Source organism: Crinia signifera, chromosome 3 (genome assembly GCF_055691185.1).
Source record: "Crinia signifera chromosome 3, ASM5569118v1, whole genome shotgun sequence".
Taxonomy (NCBI): domain Eukaryota; kingdom Metazoa; phylum Chordata; class Amphibia; order Anura; family Myobatrachidae; genus Crinia; species Crinia signifera.
Genome location: NC_139219.1, coordinates 241,928,358 through 241,941,838, shown reverse-complemented (window position 1 = coordinate 241,941,838; position 13,481 = coordinate 241,928,358). Strand labels below are relative to the sequence as shown.

Genomic DNA, 13,481 nt, shown 5'->3' with positions numbered 1-13,481 from the left:
TGTACATTTCAAACCCCCAGGGGTTTCACCAATTTTGATACAAGTGGGCAGTGAAATTGAAAAATTACATTTTTTGCACAAAAATGCAGTTCTGGCTCGAAATTTTTCATTTTCAGAAGGTATGAAGGAGAAAAAGCACCCCAAAATCTGTGCCCCAATTTCTCCCGAGTACGGCAATGCCTCACATGTGACCAAAAAATACCAGTTGGGTGCATGGCAGGACTCAGAACGGAAGGAGTGATTTTTGGATTTTGCAGCTCAGATTCTGGTGGAATTTTGGTGGGTGCTATGTCGCATTAGCAAGACCCCCCAAGCACCAATACAGTGGAACCCCCCCACAAGTCACCCCATTTTGAAAACTACACCCCTCAGGGAATTCATCTAGGGGTATAGTGTACATTTCAAACCCCCAGGGGTTTCACCAATTTTGATACAAGTGGGCAGTGAAAATGAAAAATTACATTTTTTTACACAAAAATGCAGTTCTGGCTCAAAATTTTTCATTTTCAGAAGGTATGAAGGAGAAAAAGCACCCCAAAATCTGTGCCCCAATTTCTCCCGAGTACGGCAATGCCTCACATGTGACCAAAAAATACCAGTTGGGTGCATGGCAGGACTCAGAACGGAAGGAGTGATTTTTGGATTTTGCAGCACAGATTCTGGTGGAATGAATGGTGGGTGCTATGTTGCACCAATACAGTGGAACCCCCCCACAAGTCACCCCATTTTGCAAAGTACACCCCTCAGGGAATTCATCTAGGGGTATAGTGTACATTTCAAACCCCCAGGGGTTTCACCAATTTTGATACAAGTGGGCAGTGAAAATGAAAAATTAAATTTTTTTACACAAAAATGCAGTTCTGGCTCCAAATTTTTCATTTTCAGAAGGTATGAAGGAGACAAAGCACCCCAAAATCTGTGCCCCAATTTCTCCCGAGTACGGCAATGCCTCACATGTGACCAAAAAATACCAGTTGGGTGCATGGCAGGACTCAGAAGGGAAGGAGTGATTTTTGGATTTTGCAGCTCAGATTCTGGTGGAATTTTGGTGGGTGCTATGTTGCATTAGCAAGACCCCCCAAGCACCAATACAGTGGAACCCCCCCACAAGTGACCCCATTTTGCAAACTACACCCCTCAGGGAATTCATCTAGGGGTATAGTGTACATTTCAAACCCCCAGGGGTTTCACCAATTTTGATACAAGTGGGCAGTGAAAAAGAAAAATTACATTTTTTACACAAAAATGCAGTTCTGGCTCAAAATTTTTCATTTTCAGAAGGTATGAAGGAGAAAAAGCACCCCAAAATCTGTGCCCCAATTTCTCCCGAGTACCGCAATGCCTCACATGTGACCAAAAAATACCAGTTGGGTGCATGGCAGGACTCAGAAGGGAAGGAGTGATTTTTGGATTTTGCAGCACAGATTCTGGTGGAATGAATGGTGGGTGCTATGTTGCACCAATACAGTGGAACCCCCCCACAAGTCACCCCATTTTGCAAACTACACCCCTCAGGGAATTCATCTAGGGGTATAGTGTACATTTAAAACCCCCAGGGGTTTCACCAATTTTGATACAAGTGGGCAGTGAAAATGAAAAATTACATTTTTTTACACAAAAATGCAGTTCTGGCTCAAAATTTTTCATTTTCAGAAGGAATGAAGGAGACAAAGCACCCCAAAATCTGTGCCCCAATTTCTCCCGAGTACGGCAATGCCTCATGTGTGACCAAAAAGTGGCAGGACTCAGAAGGGAAGGAGTGATATTTGGATTTTGCAGCACAAATTCTGGTGGAATGATGGTGGGTGCTATGTCGCATTAGCAAGACCCCCAAAGCACCAATACAGTGGAACCCCCCCACAAGTGACCCCATTTTGCAAACTACACCCCTCAGGGAATTCATCTAGGGGTATAGTGTACATTTCAAACCCCCAGGGGTTTCACCAATTTTGATACAAGTGGGCAGTGAACATGAAAAATTACATTTTTTTACACAAAAATGCAGTTCTGGCTCAAAATTTTTCATTTTCACAAGGAATGAAGGAGACAAAGCACCCCAAAATATGTGCCCCAATTTCTCCCGAGTACGGCAATGCCTCACATGTGACCAAAAAATACCAGTTGGGTGCATGGCAGGACTCAGAAGGGAAGGAGTGATTTTTGGATTTTGCGGCTCAGATTCTGGTGGAATGAATGGTGGGTGCTATGTGGCATTAGCAAGACCCCCGAAGCACGGTGAAATTATGAACCTAATATTCCATAGATGTGTGGTATATTTTAAAACACTCCTTTATACATAGGCCGGGTTTGTCGGGGCAAGTGTCACACTGGAAAATAGTTTGCTTTCTTATTCCCTTTTTATAGCAAACTTTGCACCTTTTTTGTGTCCTGCCCTTTTTTCCAGTGGAGGGGATTTCATCAGGAAAATGCTGCCCTGGTACAATACGGGGGCCAGTACTAGAAGTACTGGGGCCCTCTGCCTGCTGGTTCCCAAATATTAGGCCCTTTATGACTTCCTCTTGAAAGTGCATAAATGTCCCCCTCTGGCCGGTAGAACGGAATAGCACGTAAGCGTTATACAGTGCCATCTGGATGATATACACGGCCACCTTCTTGTACCAGATTTTTGTTTTCCGCAGGGCACTGTACGGCTTCAGTACCTGATCTGAAAGATCCACTCCGCCCATGTACCTATTGTAATCCAGGATACAATTAGGTTTTGAGGTGTGGGTACTGGTACCTCGTACAGGGACGGAGGTGGTACTGTCTCCGTGAATTGTTGTCAGTATAAGGACATCCCTCTTGTCCTTATATTTGACCAACAACATATTTTCGTTGCATATTCCCCTGCTTTCACCCCTTCTCATTACTTGGGCAATGTGCGTTTTTGGGAGGCCTCTTTGGTTCTTGCGCACAGTACCGCAAGCTGCTGTACCTCTTGAACCAAGGGCCTTAAACAGGGGGATGCTAGTGTAAAAGTTATCCACATAGAGGTGATAACCTTTATCCAGGAAGGGGTGCACTAAATCCCAGACAATTTTCCCACTAACACCTACGAGGGAGGGGGGGCATTCTGGCGGTTCAATTCTTGAATCCTTCCCTTCATAAACCCTAAACCTGTGGGTGTACCCTGAGGTGCTTTCACACAGTTTGTACATTTTTATGCCATACCTTGCCCTCTTACTGGGAAGGTACTGGCGGAATTTAACCCTTCCTTTAAAATGTATAAGGGACTCGTCGATACAAATAAATTTTTCAGGGATGTACACCTCTTCAAATTTGGCACTGAAATGATCAATGACCGGCCTGACTTTGAATAGCCGGTCAAAGGTGGGATCATCTCTGGGTGGGCACTGTGCATTATCGGTGTAATGTATAAATTTAAGAATTGTCTCAAATCGAGTCCGGGTCATGGCCATACGGTAAAATGGAGTACTGTACAGAACATCTGTACTCCAATATTGCCTAATTTCTGGCTTTTTTACTATGCCCATATGAAACACCAGACCCCAAAACGTCATCATCTCTACTGCATCTACAGGGGTCCACCTAGCAAATGATGACGTGGGGTTTTGAGCAATAAACTGCTGGGCATATAAATTAGTTTGGTCCACCATTAAATTTATAAAATCATCAGAGAAAAATAATTTGAAAAAGTCAATTTCTCTGAGACCTGTGGAATCAAATTGGATTCCTGCCATGGCCAAAAACTCAGGAACCTGGGGCTCAAAATTGTCTGGTGGTGGGGTCCATACGAGATCAATTATTGGGGGGGGGGTCTCAGCTGCTCTACGGGGGCGTCTTTGAGGGGGTCCCTCATCACCAGAGGAGGAAGAGGAGCTTAAGGCGAATCCTTCAAATTCCCCGCTTGCATCACTGGCTGTGTCAGAGTCAGAAGCAAGCAGGGCATATGCCTCCTCCGCTGAATACATTCTCCTGGATGACTGGGAGGACATTTGGGAGGACATTTGGGAGGACATTTGGGATGCCATTTTTATTTTTGTGTTACTGGTAGTGAAATGTTTCAACACGTGTATAGTGTAGGGGGGGGTACAAACTTTATTTCAATCCGGGGGGTATGTAGTGTGTAGTGTGTATGTGGTGCAGAAAAAAAAAAATACTTTATACCAATAAAAAAAAAAAAAATGAAGGGGTTAAAAATAAAAAATTTAAGGGGTTAAAAAAAAAAAAAAGGTCCTGCGCCAAAAATTGAGCACAGATGTTGGTCAGTAACGTCTGTCACTGAACAGCGCTCAAAGGCAACAGGAATTTGATAAAAAAAAAAAAAATATAGATCAACCCTGTGCCGAAAAAGATGATCAGTGATGTACGTCACTGATCAGCGCACAGCGGCCACAGGACACCCACAAAATCACAGTGTGTGTAAAAAAAAAATTAAAAAAAGACCCCACAGCACACACACAAAAAAAAAGGTGATCAGTGATGCGACACTGATTACCAGTGAGGTGCAGCAGGTGCACAACCTTTGGTGCAACTGACAGGTATATATATAAAAAAAAAAAAACCTCTGTACCCCCAAAAAAGTTGCTGATCACCTCAGATATAGTGATCAGCACAAAAGGCGGGGGCAGCAGACAAAAAATTTAGCACTCTCTATCACTCTCTGTCACTATCTCTCTCTATCTCTCTATCTCTCACTATCTATCACTCTATGACACTGCAGCAGCAGCACTGACAGGTATATCATATATAAAAAAAAAACTGCGCCCCCAAAAAGTTGCTGATCAGTTAATTTATACTGATCAGCACAAAAGGAGGGGGCAGCAGTCAGTTATATCAAAAATATATAGCACAATCTGTCACTATCTCTCTCTATCTCTCTCTCTCTCTATCTCTCTCTATCTCTCTATAACTATCACACTGCAGCAGCACAAAATATAGCACTCTGTCACTAGGCCTCTCTATCTATCTCTCTCTCTCTATCTCTCTCTATCTATAACTATATCACACTGCAGCAGCACAAAATATAGCACTCTCTGACACTATCTCTCTCTCTATCTCTCTCTATCTCTCTCTATCTCTCTATAACTATCACACTGCAGCAGCACAAAATATAGCACTCTGTCACTAGGCCTCTCTATCTATCTCTCTCTCTCTATCTCTCTCTATCTATAACTAGATCACACTGCAGCAGCACAAAATATAGCACTCTCTGACACTATCTCTCTCTCTCTATCTCTCTCTATCTCTCTCTATCTCTCTCTATCTCTCTCTATCTCTCTATCTATCTCTCTCTATCTCTCTATCTATCTCTCTCTATCTCTCTATCTATCTCTCTCTCTCTATCTATCTCTCTCTATCTAGCTAGTACACTGCAGCAGCACAATTTCACAGGAAGGCACAAGTAGTAACAGGATCCAGGAAGCAGTGATGAAGCAGCGATCAGGTAAGTATGGAGCAAGCTATGGAGCAAGGTTCTGGTCAGTATGGCGGCAGGGAGGTACGGTGACCGCACTGCACGCTATTCCAGACCGGAATGGCGTCTGCAGTGCAGTCACCGTTAGTTTAAATCCCCCTCCTTGGCTGTGATTGGTCCGTCGGTCCGACGAACCAATCACGGCCTTTGGGGGCGGGCGGGGTGCGGTGGGGTGACACCAGTGTCACCCTTACACCCCGCGGTGATTGGTGCTGTACTTTACAGCACCAATCACCTCTGATCCCGTGTCACCGGCGAACGTTATTCGCCGGTGACACAGGAAAACGCTGTAATTGGCTGTTCACACTGAACAGCCAATCACAGCGATCGCCGACGGGGGGGCGGCATCGCAGCCCCCCCTGGGCATGCACGGACATGTCTGCTGTCAGGGACAGCAGACATGTTGAAACTGTCACCGCGTCTATAGACGCGGTGACAGTTAAATGCCATGACGTACATTTACGCCATGTGTCGGGAAGTACTTCCCGACCATGACGTAAATGTACGTCAAATGTCGGGAAGGGGTTAATGGCAACTTGGTGCAGCATTAAACTGAATTCTCAACTATATATTTACTCTTTTTATAGTGTTGACATTGATTGATCTGCAGTTATTGTTGAATTGATTTTATCAAATGCATTTGCGAAACAGTAGTGAGTGAGCCTAATTCTGGGACATTTGGTCTCTTGTTGGTTTAAACGGCATAGGGTTTTTTTTTTTGTGGTTGTGTTTTTTTTTTTTTTTTTCATGAAGAATAAATCGCTAACTTTTTAAATACAACTTTATTTTCAGTCTAGCGATTTGGTGAAGACCTATCCTCCTTTTGTAAATTTTTTTGAAATGAGCAAGGAAACCATTATACAGTGTGAGAAGCTGAAACCCAGATTTCATGCTTTCCTGAAGGTATGCAATTTTATTATTTATATGACTTTACAAAGAAAATGGACTTGTCTGTGTTATAAGTGTCCACAAATCATTCTCACTACAGTAATGCAAATAAAAGTTTTTAAAATATCAAATTAATTGATCATTTTTATGTCACTTAGCTGACTTGAATGGTTTGAAAAGATAAGTAAAAAGTTATTTACATGATTCTCTTGAAACCAGATGATGGTCATGGCTAGTTTGAGGCAAATGTACCACACTGCTAGGTTCATGATATAGGCTTGTCCTCAGGCTATTTGCCTGCACCATCAAGTAGAGTGTTTGTACCTGGAGTTACTTGGCAATGACTGCTTTGGTAAGTCTGTGCTCTTATGTTTTTACATTTATTTACAATTTATTATATAGCGCAGCAGATTCCTTAGCACTATACTAATGTTTATAACCCTGAAAGAACAACCTGGGTAAAACAGGCATACATGGAGGAAGGAGGGCCCTGCTGCAAGCTTACAATCTATAGGGACATAGGAGGGAAACACAAGGACAGGTACCAGTAATAGCATAGCAGTCCCACCAAGTTACAGGTCCAGAAGGGAAGCTATATAATACATAAGTGCCTCTTAGGGTTATGTGGGTGGTACCTAAATTTGGTAGGCTTGCCTGAAGCGGTGAGGTTTCAGGGAATTTGTAGAGTCACTGGGCAGCTGATACAGGCGCTGTCTAGGGCAGCAGATATGGTATAGGGATAGTCAGTCCCTTTTATGACAAACCATAGATAAATAGAGCTATCTGTGCTTAGAGCAGGGGTGAGGAACCTTTTTTGTGCCAAGGGCCGTTTGTATGGGGGAAAAAATCCTTCAGGGGCCATATGTAAAAATTTCTCTTACAAATTGTCCTGCTGCAGCCGTTTCATGCTCTGGCGGCTGCCACTGAATAGGACTGACAGTCTCCGGTTGCTGTTAATTAAGAGGAATCTCGCAAGAACTACCAACTTCTTGCGAGATTTCCCCTGTACTTGACTCCTGGCAAAGGGTGGGAGGGCCACTCAAATCGGCTACGGGGGCCGCATACGGCCCCAGGGCCTGAGGTTCCCCACCCCTGGCTTAGAGGATAGATTCATGCTACAAGCCACAATTAGCTAGTTGACAAATGTATTACATGGTAGATATAAAATGTAGTCATAAAAACATTCACAGAAATAATGTATAAAAAATAATAATGAAAATGATAGCTTTGATTTGGTATGAAAAGGGGGAGACACCTCAAATGTTCCCCTCTGTGGAGATCCTGTTCCTAGAAATGGCGCTGTACTGGTACCAATGATCAACGGCAGTTTTTACTTGTACCACTCGTGATTTGTGGGAGAAACAGTCCTGCTCTGAATTGCAGTGATGGTGTAAACCCTTTGGAGTGGGGCTGACGGCTCTTTATCCTGCTTCATGCTCCTTGGTGATAATTGTACAGTCTTGGTTCAGGATTTCTTAATCTGTATTCCACAGGGATTTTGCAGAGGAGGAGGTGTAAATACCTGACTCGTTTCGCAAGGAGGGTTTCCACCTTTTTCAAAGAGCTTTCTGTAAAAACCTAACTCAAAAAGGTCTTACACTGGAACAAAACAAACCCCAAGTCTTCATTTATCCTCTATCCTGAGTTATTTCTTCCCAAATATCCCTCAACGGGTACAGCAAAAAAGTGTCTGTTTTTGGCTAAGCAGAAATTGGGAGCAAAAAAACCTTTATATTGTTCCCAATTACCATGCCATCGCTGGACTTCTCTACGGCCGTACAGTGTGCGTGTGTGTATAGCTAGAGATATCTCTGCTTCAAATGTGTAATTTCCATTAATGTTTTCTATAGTTTTGGTCCATTTTAGTAGTTTGTGTGTTAGATGAGCGTTTTAAAACGTGTTGAAACCTCCAGTCACTTCCAACATAATGTTGAGCTTTGTAGAAATTATATACTGAAGAAGAAACGTAGGTACAGATGTATTAAGCCTGAAGAAGTGATCATGCACCAGCTCAACTGCTCCTAACTCTGCCAAGTTGCATGCTGTGTTTGCAAAACGTCAGGTGCTGACTCTACTGCGTTATCGCCTTCCATTTTATCAATTCTCCAGGCGTAAAACCTCTACCTTATACATGTTTATGTTGTGATTGTAGCCTAACAATAGAGTAGTACTCTCTCCTTGACCTCCTCTCCTATCCATTTGAAATGTAGTGGCAGAAATAAGAGACAAGCATATAAAGGTAGTTTAGGAACAAAACTGCTCACTGATTTGTTACTTTAATGATTCATGTTCCAGATTAACATCTCTGGGTGCCTTAGCGGGGTATGCAATGCGCCGCCACTATTTCCGATGTGGGAAATAGCGGCGGCTTCCTATTCAATGCGGTCTTTAGGACAGCATTAAAGCGGGATCACGGCAGGTCGGGCCCGTTCTGCCGATAATGGCTGTGGATTGTCAGATCGCCAATCCATGGCCGATTTTGCGGCTACGCCCCCTTTGCGCCGAGCGGCAGCCGGGACATTCAATCCCGTCTGTCTGCGGTCGATCAGACCGAAAACGGGCCAGGATTGACAGCCGTGATCCCAGATTGCATTACCCCCCTTAGCCTGCAGTATACACTGAAATAGAAATCTAATCGTGTTTCCTGTATTGAATATGCCTATTGACAGATGCTCTCTCTTAATTTTTCACAAATGGGTCCTCGTACACTGTTGCTGCAGGTCCTCTGTGTCCCGGCATGTGTCAGTTGTCTTTATCACCTGAATTTGCTCTTTGGCTGCAATGTGGTGTGACAGAACCACTTTACTGGTTGATTTTGATGTGACTCGTGTATTTTTGTGTGCCTGATTTTGATATATTCTGATTCTGTATATGAAGTGCATGATACTGTTGCTTTCTTTTCACACCAAGTTCTGATGGTCTTCCTGTACAGATGGACTCACAGAAATACAATGGTTGCATATCCAGTTAATCGGTGCAGTCTCAAAGCATTTTTATTGCATTGCAACTAAGGTGCAAATATGGTAGACACTACACCGCTTGGCATGGCTCACTTATGCCAGACATGTCTTGCTGTGTGGCTTATTGTGGCTCGTGATTTGAGAACACCTCTGTATATAGATATTTGACAAAACTGGAACTTTTCCTTTAAACTAAATGTAAATCTATCACTTTTTTTTTTATTTATTTTTTATTAATGAATTCTTTTATTTTCAAAACACAATTCAAATCAACAATTTAAGGCAAAAATATAGGTGACAGCAATGCAGCTGTAGAAAATTTACGTACGGGCAGATGCAAAGGTAAAATACCAGAAAGATGGTAGATCTGAAGTAAAAAATGGAACCATTTTGTGCTAGCATTATCATTACAAGACCAAAGCTGGCATACTCAATCACCTTTATTATGCCTTTACAGTGATTGGATATGAAAGTTTTTTTTTTTTTTTTTTTTTTCAAATTTGTTTTAATCTGTCTGGTAAATGGTGTAATTCTTGGAAACATTAGCCTCCAGGTGGCAGTTATCGTGGGCTGAGGAAGGTGATACCACCTCCTTGTTAAGACCGTATAAATGTATTACAGGCAGTGTGCAACTGTTTATACTGTATATGATGCATTTACACAGGCTGCACTAGGTAAATGGCACTGCCCACTCCTGGACTTCATTTCTAAGGTCCAGGTATGGAGTGATACGGTTAGTAAGGAATAGTACCTGGAAACCATGCCTTCAGGTGACCTTTGGGAAGTTCCGCCACTGCATTTGGTGACATAAATGAGAACGAGGACTATTTAAGAAGCTGCAACGCAAGGTTCACGCTTAAACACTTATTTTCGCATTTGGTTTTCAGGTGAAAATTTTTACATTTGTAAATGGCTATTGATGTGCAGAGTCCAATGTGTAGTTTTCCATTCACCACATTTTCAGGCTGTGAACACTTAGTAAAGAGCTGTTTTAATTATGGTATATTGTAGGGTGGAAAATAATATATATTTTCTCTTGTACTGTTGGTTTTGATGTAATTTTTTTTGTTGTGTTTTGGTTGATTCCAGATTAATCAAGCAAAACCAGAATGTGGAAGACAAACATTAGTTGAATTGTTAATCCGACCTGTTCAGAGGTTACCGAGTGTTGCTCTTCTACTAAATGGTAGGATACTTCATAATTTTTTTTCTAACAAATGACTTAAAACTGCATACACATTATGTAAAGAAATGCAGCTGGCGGTTTGGTGTTGGCCACTACTTGTTCTACTGATATTTACGGCTTTAAATGTGTTGCACACAATAGTAACTCGGCAGCCATAGAACAAAGAGTTTTTGACTTATCATGTAATTATTGGTCTGTCAGACATACTGAGATCATCCAGCATGTCTGAAAGGGGACATTTATGGGTGACTGGCCGTCAGAATACCGATGGAGGAAATCCCAATAGAAGTCAGGTATACTTACCCTCCCTCTGCCACCCCCTCCCCAATCATTCCTTCTAGCACCCTAACACACCCCATCCCCCCTTTTTCTTGGTACCACCCACCCCCTCTTTTCTGCCCATATACTTACCTATCAGGATCAAGACCTGATCTATTCAGAGTTCCAGTGCTGGTATTATGAGGAAAGTCTGGATATGTTGGTATGTTGAACGCTGGCATCCTGACTGCTGGTGTGTTAACTGCATCCCTTTTGATAGATCGGTTAGCTGTCCTCATCTGGCAATGTATATGCTCTGACATTTTACCGGTTCCTTCACAGGGGAGCAATGTGAAAATGATTCCTCCCCTATCCTCATTGAAGCATTACTCCCAACCCTCAGTGACAATAGATCTGATAGTGGCGTTATCTCCTCTCTAGTGGTTTTATGTAATTTTTGGCAACACCCACCGCTTGCCGTGTGTCACCACTAATGCAGTAGATCTCTGTGCTCAGGTGAGCGTAATGTTTGGATGGCTTTCTGCAGCTTAAAATTGGCATGTGATCTCCACCGCCAGAGACTGTTATATCCCTACAAGGGCCAGGTGAGCAGGAAAAATGTTCAACACTAGCTTCCATCTAAACCGTGTGTGTGGGGCAGTAGGAGGGCACGGTCAGATGTCAGTGAAAGGCTATTTGGCTGCAGTCTGATCCATGTGATCACACTATCTAAGTGTTTAAAATCTTTTTTGATGATCTACTTTTATTTTAAACAATGGTTTTATTGCAGACCTCAAGAAACATACAACGGAGGACAACCCAGATAAAGTAATGCTTGAGAAAGCTATTGAATCACTAAAAGAAGTAATGACGTAAGTAAATTTGTCACCAATACAGAACAATTAAGGGGGTTATTCAATCCGGCATCACTACTGTCAGGCTAGCCCGACAGCCGTGACCTTTTCTCGGCTGACTCAATGTCAGCTCGACAGGCGGGATTCAATATCCCGCCTGCCGAGCGCCTAAAAGGGGGCGTGGCTGATGTGCGGCTGGAAAACATTATGTGACCGGGAGCTTAACGATTCCCGGATGTTCGCAGAACGTGCCCAACAGCATTGAAAAGGGATCTCGGCTGAACGTGTCTGACTTTACAAGCAGTCTGGAAGCCCTGAATAGCGGCGGGAGATTGAATACCCACCTAAATCTGTACAGTATCTCTGTTGTCCCCATTGAATTAGAAGAATAGTAAAAAAACAAATAATCACATTATTGAACATAGATGTCGTGTACAGTATATGGTTTCAAAATGATCTTGCAATTCTAGATGAGTGGGCAAAAAAATGGAAGATGAGGTTCAATGTAGATAAATGTAAGGTTATGCACCTTGGGAGACACAACCAGTGTGCAAGTTACAACCTTAGCGGAGAGGAACTGGGTAATTCCATACTTGAAAAGGATCTAGGAGTCCAAATAGACAGCAAACTAGGATGTAGTGCCCATTGTAATGTAGCTACAAAAAAGGCCAACAAAATTCTGGCATGTATTAAGAGGGGAATGGAAACTAGGGACTCGAGGGTAATTATGTCACTATATAAAGCATTGGTGAGACCTCACCTAGAGTACGGAGTACAGTTCTGGGCCCCACACTATAAAAAGGACATCATAGAATTAGAAAAAGTCCAAAGGCGAGCAACAAAGCTTATTAGGGGATTGGAAAATTTAAGCTACGGGGAGAGATTAAGCAATTTGGGACTATTTACATTAGAAAAGAGACGTTTAAGGGGGGACATGCTCAACATGTACAAGTATATCAAGGGCCAATATAAGGAACTGTCACGTACCCTCTTTTCTACTAGAAAGGAATCTAGGACGCAAGGGCATGAGTATAGATTAGAAGAAAAAAGATTTCATTCAGCAAGTAGAAAGAATTTCTTTACGGTCAGAACAGTCAAACTCTGGAACTCTCTTCCCAGAGAGGTGGTAACGGCTGGCTCATTAAATACGTTCAAGGCAAAGTTGGACAAACATTTACTGGAGAAAAACATCCATGGGTACAAATAAGAAATATAATTTGTCTGTAAAATACCAGAACCTACCAAATCAGCAATGGATATCTATACCAGGTTGAACTAGATGGACGCAAGTCTTTTTTCAGCCTTACCTACTATGTAACTAGGGTGGCCAATCCCGGGATCGGGATCGGCGGGATCCCGGGATTTGGCCCTAAAAACACCGGGATTTCAATCCCGGGATTGGACTCTCCAATCCCGGGATTTCGGTATTAGACTGCGCATGCGCAGTCTAATGCCGGGCAGCGTCTGAGACCCTGCTCAGACGCTGCCCGGCTTCTCCCGTGCCCGGCAGAGCGTCTCTGCGCAGCGTGACTATGTCAGAGGTCACGCTGCGCAGGTCGCACAGCACACCACGCTGATCGTACGGTTGCCCAGCTCCCGGAGGACCAGCCCACCCTACACGCCGCCTGCCCAGCTCAGCTCCCGGAGGAGCAGCCCACCCTACCCGCCACCTGCCGAGCTCCCGGAGAAGCAGCCCACCCTACCCGTCGCCTGCCCAGCTCCCAGAGGACCAGCCCACCCTACCCGGCCGCACCCGCCACACATGTAAGTGGATATGCGGGGCGGCCGGGGCATTTTTTTTTAATCAGGGAAGCCAATCCCGGGATCCCGGGAATCCCGGGATTGAGCATTTTTCAATCCCGATACCCGGGATTGAAAAAGTGTCCCGGGATTGGCTT

The 13,481-nt window shown here is 43.5% G+C and overlaps 1 protein-coding gene across 4 annotated transcripts in view; it reads left to right on the top strand.

Moving 5' to 3' along the window:
* ECT2 (epithelial cell transforming 2) overlaps positions 1–13,481 on the top strand; it is an 87,312-nt gene that overhangs the window by 38,595 nt on the left and 35,236 nt on the right. For all 4 annotated transcript variants that reach the window (XM_083177741.1, XM_083177743.1, XM_083177742.1 and 1 more), the window contains 3 exons: positions 6,230–6,340; positions 10,375–10,471; positions 11,520–11,601. In XM_083177741.1, the coding sequence (XP_083033867.1) occupies positions 6,230–6,340; positions 10,375–10,471; positions 11,520–11,601 (290 nt within the window). The remainder of the gene's footprint in view (positions 1–6,229; positions 6,341–10,374; positions 10,472–11,519; positions 11,602–13,481) is intronic.